Genomic DNA, 15,364 nt, shown 5'->3' on the forward strand with positions numbered 1-15,364 from the left:
GTTCTCCTTTAAAGCAAGGTCTACTAATTTCTAAGGAAACACTGTTATAACTGAATGAAACAACCCATAATTTACCAACCGCCGCCTAGTGGGTTGTCAGTGATATTTTCTAGTCTTTTTTAAACTTTTCTAAAAAAAACTCCTTGAACATACTCAGCAAAAAAAAAACCTAAACAAACTTCAAACCTAAATATTATATCAACTAAATATTCTCAAGTATTTGTGTCCTGAGCAACTTCAGACACCTACAGCATATACTAGAAGAACTTCCACTTGTATAGTTTGACTTTCATATACTCATAGAATGACAGAATGGTCTAGGGGGAGTTGGAAGATCATCCAGTTCCAATCCCCTCTGCCACAGTCAGGGACACCTTCCACTGGACCAGGCTGCTCAGGGCCCCATTCCAGCTGGCCTTGGATACTCCCAAGGATAGAACATCCACAGTTTCCCTAGGCAACCTGTTCCAGTGCCTCACTACATTTACAGTAAAAATTTTTTTCCCTAATATCTAATCTAAACCTACTCTCTTTAAATCTAAACCCATTTCCCCTTATCCCATCACTATGTGCTCTTGTAAATAGTCTCGTTCCATCATTCCTCCAAGTTCCCTTCAGCTACTGGAAGCTCACCATTAGGTCACCCTGAGGCCTTCTCTTTTCCAGACTGAACAACCCCAACTCCCTCAGCTCTTCCTCACAGGAGAGGTTCTCCATCCCTCTGATCATCCCAGTGCCCCTCCTCTGTACCAACTCCAGCAGGTCCCTGTCCTCCCCATGCTGGTGCCCCAGAGCTGATGCAGCCCTGCAGGTGGGCTCTGAGCAGAGCAGAGGGGCAGAATCCCCTCCCTGGCCCTGCTGCCCACCATGGATGCAGCCCAGGACACGTTTGGCTCTCTGGGCTGTGGGAGCACACTGACAGCTCATGGCCAGCCTCTCATCCTCCAGCACCCCCAAGTCCTTCTCAGCAGGGCTGCTCTCCATCTGTTCATCCCCAGCCTGTGTTGACATGGGGGGATGCCCAATCCAGGTGCAGCACCTTGTACTTGGTGTTTGTCCTTTATTTGGACTCCTGTGAAGCCTTTGGCTGAGATTCCCATGGACTCACTTGAAGCTTGTCCAGTCCCTCTGGATGGCATCCTGTCATTCAGGTGTGTCACTGCACCCTCAGCTCGGTGTCATTTGCAAACTTGCTGTAGATGCACTTGCTGTAGATGTAGTGCCTTTGTCTATTCCTTAATGAAATAACACCTGTCCAAATATGGACCCCTGAGGGACACCACTTGTCACCAGTGTTTAGCAGGACTCCAAATCATTGACCACTGCCCTCTGGATACAACCATCCAACCAATTCCTAATCCACCTAACGGTCCACCTGTTGAATCCACCACTTTCCAGTCTGGAGAGGAGAATATTGTGGGGAACCATGTCAAAGGCTTTACAAAAGTCCAGATAAACAATATCTATAGTCTTTCCCTTATCCACTGGTGTACTTACTTCATAACAGAAAGGCACCTGGCTGGTCATACGGGATTTTTCCATAAGAGCTTCCCTTAATAATACTCTAAACTCCTCACACTCTGTGAATATTTGAAATCTACCAGTTAAGAATTACGCTTAATCACCATTCCAAAACAGATGCACAAGAGCACTCAAATTAACGTTCTCACAGCCTATTATAGTGGCACAGTATCACTTATTTTGATAAACGAATTAAGAACTTGCTTGCATAAAATCTGCTGTCAGAAGTGAATGAACCAAAACAATGTGTCTCAACTTTAAAGGTTCTCACAATAATGCAGCAACTTGACACTACTTGAAGATCCCTGGTACTGCAAACTACTCCTCCTCCCCAAATTAAACTAGAACATACAACCTGCTACCCATATTCTTCTCATTCTCAAATACATATCTAAACACACAATACAAGGATATGTAAACAAATACAGTATATTCTGTCATTAAAGTACAAATTTATCATTTAACCTCAAAATTCCATGTTCATTTCATAATTCCATGTGCAGTGTAAGTTATACTGGTTGTGGGGGAATGTTTCACGTTCAAGGTTAATCTCCTGCATTTTTGTTTCTTCAAGAGACAGTATTCAACGTTTCTTCAAGTCTTTCCATGGCTTCTGGGCATGCCTATGTTTTTAGTAGCTTGCAAACCTATCCTGTCCCTTTTGGTACAGCTGTGGCAAAAAAATAACGCTTATGTTATGTTTCCAATGAGGCTGTTTACACATTTCCAGCTTTGCTCTTCTCAATACAGCACATACACAGGAAAAGCCATCCCCAAAAGCACCAGAGCTCAGTGTCCAGTGAGAAAATACAAGCACACATGATGCAACATTAACGAACTTTACAACACAGCACTGCAATGCCTCTTCTCTTGGACCACTGGTTTCTTAAAAATGGGAAGAGATTAAGAATGAGCCTGAGCAATGTGCAGCACAGTGGCCACTCACATATTCAAGTGTGCATTTCAAAATCAGAAACAAATTTCCTAGCAAAAGAGCCCTGTCAGAACACTTCCCCTGTAACCCCAAAGCAGAACATACCAAGCAAAAGAACCCAAAAAATAACACCCCCAAAATCCCCATATTCTATTTCCTCCACTGAAATATTTAATATTTCAGAGCTATCCTATTATACTATAAATACTGTGATTAACATTTAAACCTTCTAGCCAGCATTAGCAGCAGCTCAGAGCTAAGCTGGCTCTGCAAAATATAAAAGACATCAGCATCAGACTTCTTGATTTGGCATTATACTTAAACACAATTACTGCTATCTTAACAGTCTTAAAAATAAATGAAAAACAAACCAAATAAATAAAATGAAAGCATAAAATTTGACATATGGAAGGATGACAATAATTTTCTGAATCCTGTACAATGGAGATGAGACATAGTGCAAGTACACAGCCAAACTGTAACCAGTTAGTGTCTTCTCAGAGCAATGACCAATATGTTATGCTCTGCATATTTTTTAATGTTTCAAAACTGCATCCAAGTGAGCTTTTATATAAAAAACCCCATAACTTAAGGACCAATAAAGCCTGTGTGGTGTGCTTGCTATTAATATACTTCAGATACCACCAACAGAAGAAACCTGGAATTATTAACAACATTTAATTTCAATTGTACTTTCATTAAGAACAAATATGTATCACTATTACAGCAACATCAGAAAGATATAGTAGTAAAAGGTCCACTGCAGATAGAAAAATGAAATTAATGCCAGTGAGAAGAAACTAAGTCTTTGTTATTTATGTCTTCTTAGGAGAAATAAACCCATGCTATTAGTACCAGGATAAACTTAAGAACGATTAATGCTTATTTAACTTTAATTTATAGGTAAAGAAGACATTACCTGCTTGTATTCACCAACGCAGTTCTGACAGCAGAATCTTTTCTGCTGACCATCAATAGTAAGGACATTGTTTCCAGCTCCTTTACTGGGCAAGTACTCTCCACAATGCTCACAGCAATTCATTATTAAACCATTTGCCATCCTGTATCTATTGAAGCAATGGTCACTGCACAGCTTATGAGTCATATTTTTAAAGCTAACTTCGTGACGAATCTAAAAAATAAAAATAAAAAAGTATTCTATCACTAGACAAGCACAAAGTTGCCTGAAACTAACAGACTGGCTAGAAATCTTACATTTAAATAACCATCTCACTATTTAAAACCTTGAAATGACCATGAAATATACAAACAGAAAGGGATGTTTCTGTTGTCTCCAACATACTAGGAAAACACTCTTAGACTCATCTACACTTTAGCCTAGAAGGAAAGACCAGAGGGACGGGTGTGGAAATTGCATATGAGAGCAGGCAATTTATGCAAGTTTTATAAAATGGAAGAACCTGGCATATGAGGATTGGCCAGACATTATGCTGTGTAAAGCAGTAGCCTGAACTATGCTGAACTCACTGATCAAGAAGGCATCAAGAATACATATATTCATGAGAATTTAAAATTACACATACTCTACAAATATCTAAAACCATCTGCATTACCTTTCAAAACATACAAAAAAAAAATAGGTAATACAGTGGATCTTGACATTTTCTTATCAGCAATTCTTTTATATTAGAGATCTGGGTTATAACTACAAGATTCTATGCCTAATAGAACACATTATCAGCAAAAGGCAGTTCAAGTTTCTGAAACAAATATCAAGCTCTTGGAATATTTTCTTCCTTCAGGTGTTTTTTGTGAATATTAAACCTTCATATTTTAGTATCTCAAAATACTGAAGATTTTACCTTTTTTTATTTTCAGTATTAATATTTCAGAATATAAGGTATTAATATGTCATTATTGAGAAAGACAAAAAACAGTCAACCAGACCTCAGTTAGTTTACCACAGATCGTGCATCTTGATTTATTCAAGGCTCCTTTTGAGGGATTCTGTTTATCTTCATAGAAGGATAAACATGATGTACTGCAAAACTCCTGGAAAGACTCACTTGAATCTACTTGAGCAACAATGGTACCTTTCATGGTTGTTATATCTCTGAAATACAAAAACAAAAGCAAAACCACATGCTTATGTTTTTACTTCTATAAACAGGAACACTTCACATGTTGTAAGATTCATTCTTCCTTTCAAGGTTTACATTTCAAAACAGTTTTTTTAGTGTACAGTTGTTAGCCACAAAATGAATACCAAGTTTGATAATATTTTTACAACTACTAAGTCTATACTGTGTAAACCCCTATGTTTTTCTTTAGCTTTGAGTTATTTTTTCCCATTAATTATTCTAGAACCAAGTAGTATCAATGCACCATTAGATGTAGTTATGGCAAACTCAGTGTTTTCCAAAAAACTAACACAGCAAATTTGAGCTAGCCATTTTACAATGGCTTTTCCTTTTACAAAAAAGCTGTATGTAAGTTTCATACAAAAAATTCAGATTTATAATAAAAAGCAAGAAATTTTGTTTGTAGGTATTTTCAGTATTAATCTCAGGACATGATGAGAGGAAGAGAGAAACTTGTTTTTTCATATTTTTAAACTTATAAACAACCAAAGAGCTTAGAACTCTACCACAAACATGCCTAGAAGTTCTATCATTCAAAATTTACAAAAGTTAATTCCATCATTCATTTAAAAAGTTCCAAAGCATCTGAGCAGGTCATGCAGCTGTCCATGGAACTGTGCCAATTTAACACCTTAAACCAGAAAACCAACCATCAATAAAAGTAACTTGAAATTGAACAAACCTTGTTCTAACCAAACAGACTTTTACTGTCCCAAACTAATACACACCATATATTACAAGAAGTAAGGAGAGGAAATAAAAGCCTCCTCCTTTGCCTTCTAAGTAAAAAACCCACAAAAATCTAAAACCTATTATTGACATATAGGAAATGCTACTGGGTAGAATATATAAGAACAATTATTGTGCACATCTGGAACACCAGTTGGAAAACACATACCCCACATACTCATACCTATAAGTTTTAAAACCAAGATGAGTAAAAACCACTGGAAAAACAGGGAAAAGGTATGTTTCCTTAGATACTTCCTTGAAAATTCACTTGTACAGCCCTGATACCAGCACTTGCAAGCTTGCCTTCTTCCATCAAGGGGAAGTCAGCAGAGTTTGGCTTACTCTTTGGAGAACTAAGATTTGTGTCAGGGAGTGCCATCATTCCTGTTCTGCAAAACAAAGGCAGAGCTTCTGCCCTGGGGAGCTTGCTATTTATGTAGTTGCAGAAGACTTCAGAGGAATACAAGAAAAGGGATTTATAATAAAATACCTAAGAATTCTGACTTTTCCTATTGGGTTATACAGAGGAACAGTGCCACAGAGGAACAATTTAGTGCACATACTAAGACTAACATCACTTCAAAAACTGTCAAAGGTGACTTCAGAAAGATTTTCTTTAATCTCAAAAGCTAGAAATAAGGTGTTTTCCTCATCATTCAAAAATAAAGCCTTTTCATTTAGGGCAGTTTTGTACATAGCCTCTTGCAATAGACAGCTTAATTATCTCCAAAGTGGCAAAGGAGCATGGGTTTAGCCATGATTTCAGACAGAGAAGATTTGTGTAATCTTCAACTTTACAGATCATGCAGCAAGCTGAATATGGCAGTCACCAGATTATGTCTAAAAAAATATAATAGTGTATAAACACATAACAAGGCAATAGAAAGAAGCATTATTTTAACTAGCCCTGTAGAGGGAAGGGTTCAGAGAATTTGAGCTTTTAACACATATTTTTTTTAAAAAAACCTAGAATATCTTACATTTTCTAGGTTTTCGGGGTACCATGTATGAGTATGCAGGATATCAATGTTTTCTATAGCTTATTTTTACTGAGTGCCAAGGAAAAAAAGACCAATAGCTTGCATCCCAATAGTAGTCATTAATCCAGCACACTGGACAGTAATGGAAAAGATTTTTTTACTAGCTTAAATCTGTGATTGAGCTCTCAAGAGCACACACTAGCAAAGGCATCCTTATTGCAAGCCTTTTAGTTCAGCAAAAATTCATCCTTTAACCAGTGTCACTGCAGCATGTAGCAGACTGAGAATATGAAAAAGTGCAAAAAGCTCATTTAACAGTACACTGAAAGTAAGCGTACAGCCAGTCTATATACTTAACACTACAACAACACAATTACAGAAGGCTTCTCTTTGGCAATTTCAAGTCTGGCAAATTAAGAAAAACTGCAAGTCAAACCTACCCAGTAATTTAAAATAAGCCACTTCTAGCTATGCTTTTTACTCCCTCTATACCAACCACTTATGGGGAAAACCTAAGGCTTTTCCTATCCCCCTATGACCAAGAGTGGAAGAACTCCCAAGTTTCTTCCAGCTTCTTGCAAGTATGACTTTGTCATTCCTTTAAAGTCTCTTTATTTTACATCTTCATCTATCAAAATGAGTGCTTTCTACACAACACATGGTCCACTTTTTTCAGAAAGCACTTCATATATGAAGTATATCTTGTCACAAAGTATGGCACAACTTGGACACCTTACCTTAAAAAAAAAATCAGCTATTTTTAGTGTCTTGGCTTTCAATAAAATAATGTCCCATACTCTGAATTCAAAAGCTGGCATTATTTTGTTAGACACAGAGAATTCAACATTTCCAGACACTAAAGCACCACTATATAAAGCATTTATATAATCAGCTTTTATACCATTAATGGAGCAATTCTCATGCACGTGTTAAGAATCTTAATAGTACTGAATGTAGGTGCTAGAGTGAAACAAAATAAAAACTCACTTTCTGCACATGACACAAAGTTTCTTTGGAGTGGGTTTGTGTGAAAATGAAGAGAGGCAGGTAGTGGAGCAGAAAAGGTGAGCTGATCCTTTCCGCTGATACGCAGTCTGTCCCTTCTGTAAAGGCTTTTTGCAGTTTGCACACGTGACTTTAACCTGCTTAGAAGGCTGTTGCTGGGGAGAAGGCTGGAAAATTTGCTTAGGAAGGGATGCTACAGGTGACAAGGAATCCACACCTGGTTGCTTCTGATTCCTAGGAAAGGAAGCTGACTGGGATATCCAAGAATCTTCAAGACAAAAAACCCAAACATAAAAGTAAATCAAGAGACACGTATGTATGTACAGAATAGTATTCACAGATGTATCATCATAAAATCATTTTTCTCTGGGAATGACCAGAGAAGATATTTTAATTTCAGGTTTAATGTAAAAAATCCTATTTGATGGTACCACTCTCCATTTCTAAAAAGCTTCAGAACATGAACAAATTTCAGGATGTTCCCATCCTACATCTAGTGACAGGTTTTGCAGATTTCAATTCACTTGCACTGAGTCTGCAAGCTGGCAATCTTATCTTCAAACAAAAAAAAATACAATTAAAAGACTAACAACATAGAATTTCTAAACCAATGTTTGAGACAAACTCTGCAAATTCAGATCCAAAATTTTCATTAGTTATTTTGTTCTAAAGCTTTAACAAGCATAATGTGCCCAGCCTCAGTGATAAACCCTAGAACTGGCTCCTAGACCAGCCTGCAGCCAGAGAACTATTCTGTATAGCAGTGAATGTCCAAAGTCATGAGAGAAACAACTTCCTCAGTAGTAATCAGTGAACCTAGAAGATAATATTTTGTTAAGTTCTGGAAGTACACAGATCCATGTCCCCATGTTTCAGACTCCACTAGTTTTTAATCTGTATTTTTTGGAAAATAAACTACCATGGAACAAAGTTATCTTTGCCCAATCTTTTGTAGCATAAGTAACTCCTATAACAGGAATGTAAGCAAGACATTTTTCTGAAAGAAATACATCTATGAACATCATATGTTAAATTACACGCTCCATTATCTTGGTCTGGAGCAGAAAATACAGTTCTGGGGGGGAAAAGAAATCCCCCAACAAAATGTCATTTCTAGGCTTTTCTCTGGAATTCCAGCTTTCATTTAAAGTGATTATCATCAGAATTTCGAAATGTTTATCTTCTGAAGACTGAATTAAAACTGAAAAAAACAACTTTGCATGATAAACAACATTTGCACAAATTTTCAATAGTGTGCCAGTTATACCAAACACTGTGACAGCCCTTGGGACTTACCTAGCCTTGAATGTTTTACTGGAGTGATCCAGAGTATTTCTGGAGTGTTAATACAACTAATACCCAAACCTAAGACAGATGATTTTAAATTCTATGACTTCAAATAACATAAACATTAACCTACAGACAAGAGCAACTGCCCATACCTTATTCTTAAGGGACATTATTTTGGTCCATAATTGTTTATTAAATAAAAGGAACCCTTTCCTCCTGCTTTCTGCATTCCTTTCTTTCCCCAAAGGATTCTATTAACAACATATTCTGATGCATAGCTTTAAAATCCATTTAGGGACAAAGTTCCAAGAACACTTGTTAGTACAAGAAACAACATACATTCCTTAGAAGGTAAAAGATCATTTTCGTGTGTGCCTTTTTAGCTGTCAAGGATGTCCTACTACTCAGCCATTTAAGACAATCTAGAAATTTACCTGTTGTAGTGCTTGAGAGTAAGCAGAAGAGCTGGAAGGAAAAGGTGAAGGGAAAAGGACACAAAACAAAACACATTTGTCTTAAAAGTGTTAAAGGTGTTTACCTTGGAAGGCATGAATATCCTTACTGACAAACTAAGACAAGCTACCAGAGTGCTTAGAATTAAAATTAAGTGCCCTCTTTAAGCTTTTCTGTATTTCTACTACTTCAAATATACTATTATCCTGGCAGCACCTTAACACCTCAAAACATTCTTTTCTTTTAGATTTCAAGTGAAAGCACATTGCCTGTCTTATCAGGAATACACAGCATGTGCAATAGAGCTACAGTAGTGCTCAACTGCCAGTCATGAAAACTTGAATTTGCCACTCATTTCAGTTTGAAACATTCAGCAGAACTAATACCTAATTAAAGTAGGTAATATCTCTTTAAGGTTTTTTTCAATTATTCCTGATTTTCTTAAGGCCTCAGATAGCCTCCCTTGATATTTTGTTGCATTTTTCCTTCCATAAACATACAAGAAGAATATCAGGAGATCTTGACTTTTTTTTCTTTTACTTTTTCCATATCCCAGCTTCATAGATACCCATTTTATATTAAGCCTTTTCTTCACATCTCGCTTCTCAGCCATGATACCTCCTTTGTTTAAAGTTCTCTGTAAAGGATCTGCAAAATCCAATTTTTGTGCCCTTGCACTGAGGTGTATCACACTTCCTTACTTAATTCATGGTGAATTTTCATACCTCACTGCCTTATGTCTTCATCCTTCAAGCTCCTACCTGCAATTCTGTAATGGCCAAGTTTATGAGACTATACAGTGCCATGTTCAACCACATCTTACTGCTATGGCTTTTCAGGTTGGTCTCCTTCCTTCTTACTCATTCCTGCTCTAAAACACTATAAAATTATCCTTTCCTCTCATTTATACCATTTTATTACAGAGTCATCTGGCAAAAATTAATTTTTTTTAAAAGTTGAAAAGAATGTGTCAGTACATCTTGGGGCAGAGTTGGGAAAGAAGACAGTACTGAAGTTTTACACAGGTATGCAGCTTTTGAAACACACTGAGCTACAAACAGTTGGATTAAAACCTGGTTCACATCAGGGCAATTGTAAACTGCACCCTCAATTTACTAGGTGTTGGCTCTTTCTCTGGAGCATTTCTGAAGCACAAAAACTAGAATGCATTGAGAGAAACAAAAGTTCCACTCCAAAGGACATCTACATGGACTTCATCTACCTGGACGTCTCCCAAGACCTTTGATATGGTCCCCCCACAACGTTCTTGCTGCTGAATTGGAGATATATATAGCTCATGGATAAAGAATTGGCTGGATGACTGCACCCCAAGAATTACAGTTCATGGCTCAATGTCCAAGTGGGAAACAGTAACAAGTGGTGTCCTCCAAGGGTCTGTACTGGGACAGGTATTATTTAGGTTTTTTTTTCAACAACACAGAGAGTGAGATTAAGCAGACTCTCGGCAGGTTTGCTGGGAACACCAAGCTGGGTGGTACAATTGATAAGACAGAGGGGACAGTATACCATCCATAGGGATCTTGACAGCCTGGATGAATGAGCCCATGCAAAACTCCGAGCCCAACAAGGCCAAGTGCAAGGTCAGCCAGGGCAATCTTCAATACCAATACAAACTGGGGGCTGAATGGATTGAGGGCAGCCCTGTGGAGGAGGACTGTGGGGGACCAGTAGATTTAAAACTGGACATGAGCCAGCAACCTGTGCTTACAGACCAAAAAGTCACTCATATCCTGGTCTGTGGTGATTCTGTCCCTCTGCTCTGCTGAGAGCCCACCTGCAAAATACTGCATCTAGCTCTGAGGTCCTCTGTACAAGACAGAAATGGGCTTGTTAAAGCAAGCACAGAAGAGGGTTACAAGAAGTGACAGAAGGCTTGAACACCTCTCCTGTAAAGAAAAGCAAAGACTTGGGAGTTGCTCTGTCTGAAGAAGAGAAGGCTGGGGAGACCATATTGCAGTCTTTCAACATATAAAGCAGGGTTACAGAAAAAGATGCACTGAGATTTGTTAACAAGACCTGTAGTAAGAGGACAGGAGGCAGTACCTTTAAATTGAAAGAGGGTAGGTTTATATTGGTCATGAGACAGAATTGACAGAATTCTTTTACAATAAAGGTGGCAAGACACAGGAACAGGTTATCCAGAGAAGCTATGGATGCCCCATCCATGAGTGTTCCAGGTCAGGTTGGATGGGGCTCTGAGCAACCTCATCCAGTGAAAGCTGTCCCTGCCACGGCAGGGTGGTTGGATGAGCTGATCTTTTAATGTCCTTTTCAATCCAAACCATTCTATCATAGGCACTCCAATGCCTACTGGGGACATCAGACTCTAAATTAATGTGTAGGACACAAGTGTCTCTGTTATACACCTACTGCTTCATATACAGAAGAGGCACCTACTCAAGGAAAATAGACTAACAGATCCAGAAGAAATCTTCCAAACCACATATATAATCACAGAATCATTTAGGTTGGAGAAGATGCCTAAGATCATCAAATCCAACCATTAATCCAGCACTCCCACTAAACCATGTCCCTGAGTGCCACATCTACACCCCTTTTAAACATCTCCAGGGTTGGAGATCACTTTCTTGGGCAGCCTGTTCCAGTATTTAATAATCCTTTTGGTGAAGACATGTTTCCTAATGTATTATGCCACTGAACATATTTTATTCTAGTCACAGATAAGGTAGTGATGGGCATGAAGGGAATCAAGATCTTTCATACATATTAAGCTAAAAGACTAAGCAGTGCCACTGCCAAAAATACTTAAATCAAAACTTCTATAATCAATTTATTTCACAACTTATTTTCAGCCTTTAAGGAAAAATTCAAAATCACAACTTACCAGGATTATGATGAGTCACAGATTCTCCATTTTGAAATACATCTCCAGCCACGTTCATTCTACCAGGATTGAAAGGTCCTACACCAGTCTTGGTCTGTGAAGTCAAAGATGGGGTGTATGTTTGCAAATTAACACCAAAATTATCTGACTGCAGTCCGTTAGATACATCTCCCAAGCTGGCATTGTGCAGTGACGTCACATGTGTAATCATTAGGTTCATGTCACGCCTGTCACCATCATTTTCTAAATGACTGACACTGACAGATCTCATAGCACCTGTTTCTAATGTAGTAACATTAGCAATCTGAATTTCTGAGTCTGGTTCTGTGGTTATACCACTATTACCTATCCCTGAATTTACCTTACTTCTTGAAAAACTGGAAGGTGAGAATTCCATTTCGTTGGTTCTATTTTTACACTCTGGAAGTCTTCGTTCATTAAAACTGGAAGCATTCTTCTCTTGTCCTTGATTTGTTTCAATATCTTCTTCATCGTCAATAATAATAGTTTCACTTATACTCCCCTTTCGAGAATTTAAGTCTTTTGGAGAAGGAAGCATTTTGCAATCATTTCCTTTAAGTTCTTCATTTTTAGATGATGTAAATGCAGCATTCCTTTGATCTGCTACCAGCGACGTAGAATTTTGCGGAGGTTGTACAGGCTCGATAAAAACTACATCATCATCATCTTCTATAGGCGAGTTTTGGAATTTATTAGGTCTAGAAACTAAAGAACTTGGTGGCCCTCCAAATGTATTTCCTACATTTGCAAGACCTGCTGCCATGGTGGTATTCCCTAGCAGACTAGGAGTATTTTCAGACAAGTCTAATCCTCCCAGAGGACTCGTGTCCATTCCAGATCTGCTGTTTGAAGAAAAACAAAGCAAGAAAAGAACACATCCAACTTCAGCAAGTAAGATACTACTTTCCAGCAACAGTTCTTAAAAATAACTACTGAATTAATAGTTCCAGATTTTATTTTCTTCCTGAGATAATATGAAGGAAAATTAGGTTTTTCTATGCTCCTTTTTGAATGTCTTAACATCCATTTACTTTCTAATCCTATACTAGCAAAAACTATGCAATCGCTACACATCACAATGTTTTATCAATACTTTTACACACAGGAAACAGAATTTTCAGTGCTATTTATTAAATGATCCCAATCTCTCAGTCCCTTTCCCACCCCATATATGCAAGCAATTATCTTCTAGCACTGCATTTGCTAGACTACAAAGCAAGGTCAAGAGTTAGGCACACAGAAAGAAAAAGTGAATTCCTATTAAATTCTGGCCCTATTAGGAACGTTAACAACTTTGAAATTCGACTGATTTCCCTCAACCCCACACTGCCAAAGCTCCTTAGGTTGCCACAAGATGATTGGAACAAAGAAGTAAGGAAGAGATACATAGGAAACCCTTGAATGTGACAAAAATAGATACATTATTGAGCAGCAGAAAGTGGACAGCAACCTCTCATTTGTAGCCACTACAGACTGGTAGCTCATTTGAAGTCCTGACTTATTACCTCATGCTCCTGCAACTTTCAGTGACTTCGTCTTATTTCTTTTAAGAGCAAACAGTGTTTATTCAGGCTACTTCCCAACAGCTACTTTGCCTGGGGAGCTCTGTTTGCTTTTAGTAATTGTTCAGTTTGGGGAATCTGTTCTTCATAAATGTCAATTCAACCATGAATTAAAAAAATATAAAAGTCAACCTGGATATAATCAAAGCTAAAAGACCTAAGATGGCTCTAAAAGACATCTGTACTAAAGATCAGTAACTTAAACCAATCTTGATACAATACTACAAGAAAAATACAGACATAATTATAATGTGGGTATGTCTTGGAGTAAACACTGATCTGTGACATCACTGAGTTTGTGTGGAAGGTTAGAAGCAGCTATCTGTGCTTTTTTATAAAACCTTTATTACAGGAAGGTAAATACAAGAAGTAGAAATATCCTGCTCATCTATACTTACCCATCCAGAAATCCACTGCAATCTGTTTACCTTAATAAGTTGCTCCAAGCACTTTTATTTTCTTTCCTGTGGGGAAACTGCTCTTGTATCAACTTGCTGCCTTTCACAAAAGTACTGTGGTCTGAAACGGGGTTAAAACAAACATTAGCTAACCAAAACTATTTCCTCATCTCAAGCATCATCTGCCAGCTATGTTCCTTACACCACCTTTCTTCTAAATTTACAGTTTAAGTTCAAACCTGACTTTAGCACTATGATCCTCCAGTAAGAGAGAATGTGAGTCTATTCAATCTCTGCTGTGAATAAAGCAGCAACAGTACTGAGATCTTCTACTCTGTCACATTACACATCCAGAAGGCTTTACAGAGGGGAAAAATATGCAATGTTTGGTAAGAGACAGACATACATAACTGCAACTGAGTAATGAAACATTAGAATTAAGAAGTATATCTGTAATAGAATACTAAGGAAATAAATTATTCAAGTAAACTAAGCAACCAAGAAAAAAAATCTCAGCAGCTACACTTCCTTCATTTTTATTGTGTCAACCTCCTTGCTGCCTGTAGCAGAATACACTAAGCTGAAATTAAAATAGGAAAGGAAAACTACAGGACATAAAAATCAGGCCTACAATGCAATATAAACCTTACACTGCTAGTATTTTTCAACTTGTATATATGCACTGCAGTGATACTTAGCACAGATTCAGGCATCCATAGTCTGTATTAACACACGAGATCACTCACAAGAGACTGTTCAAAATTCAAGCATCTATTTATTCTTCAGGTTTTATAACAGTCATTAGGTTTTCCAGACTTGGCAGCATTTTTAAAAGAGAGAGCATCAACTAGTATAGTTATCTACTCTTTGAGGACAGCCTTTAAAACCCACGACAGGAAAAATGCCCAGAGGAATAAAGCTCAAATATTCTTCTACACATTTACACTACTCAAGCCCTGCTGACCATTAACTGAGCAGGAGCAGGGAGGGCAGGACCAGGACCAAACAGTAAAGCTGTGAACCAGATTAATCCTAGAGGAGTGGCAGGCGACCACCTTTTAATTCCTTCCTATGTTAGCCTCACAGACAAATGCCATTATATAATAGCATTTGAACCACAATAAAGGGAATGCTGAATTGCAATGAAAGAAGGTTTCTAACCAAGAAAATTGTATTATCAATGTAGTTGGCATGTACATCCCTGGAAATCAGTCAGTTACACTGAAGGTTAATTTAATCCAATATTCTCTTTCACTTTACTTTTTCCTCCAGGGCTGAATAACTTAAAGTTAGATTTTTCTGCATCTCAGATTTTGCTGAAAAGAATTAATTTAATTTTTAAACTTTCACAGGTTTATTCTATATATTTTCTTTTTTTACAAGGACAAAAGCACCACAAGCACATAAAGCTGATAATAAAGTTTCAAATATACTCGAACAGATGTGAGCAGGGGAAAAATAAGACTATGCCAAGACTACACCCTAGGCCGCACTCAAAAC

General features: G+C 37.7%; 1 protein-coding gene across 8 annotated transcripts in view; it reads right to left on the minus strand.

Annotated features, from left to right (window-relative positions):
• The window catches only part of ZMYM2 (zinc finger MYM-type containing 2), an 87,390-nt gene that overhangs the window by 54,090 nt on the left and 17,936 nt on the right, over positions 1-15,364 (minus strand). For 4 of the 8 annotated variants that reach the window (XM_077173905.1, XM_077173904.1, XM_077173900.1 and 1 more), the window contains 5 exons: positions 13,865-13,985; positions 11,884-12,746; positions 7,257-7,542; positions 4,364-4,529; positions 3,375-3,587 (listed from right to left, as the gene is read on the minus strand). In XM_077173905.1, the coding sequence (XP_077030020.1) occupies positions 3,375-3,587; positions 4,364-4,529; positions 7,257-7,542; positions 11,884-12,736 (1,518 nt within the window). In that variant the 5' untranslated portion in view covers positions 12,737-12,746; positions 13,865-13,985. The remainder of the gene's footprint in view (positions 1-3,374; positions 3,588-4,363; positions 4,530-7,256; positions 7,543-11,883; positions 12,747-13,864; positions 13,986-15,364) is intronic. The other 4 variants (XM_077173906.1, XM_054654150.2, XM_054654142.2 and 1 more) reach the window with 4 other exon arrangements.

This window comes from Agelaius phoeniceus, chromosome 2 (assembly GCF_051311805.1).
Source record: "Agelaius phoeniceus isolate bAgePho1 chromosome 2, bAgePho1.hap1, whole genome shotgun sequence".
Classification (NCBI taxonomy): Eukaryota; Metazoa; Chordata; class Aves; order Passeriformes; family Icteridae; genus Agelaius; species Agelaius phoeniceus.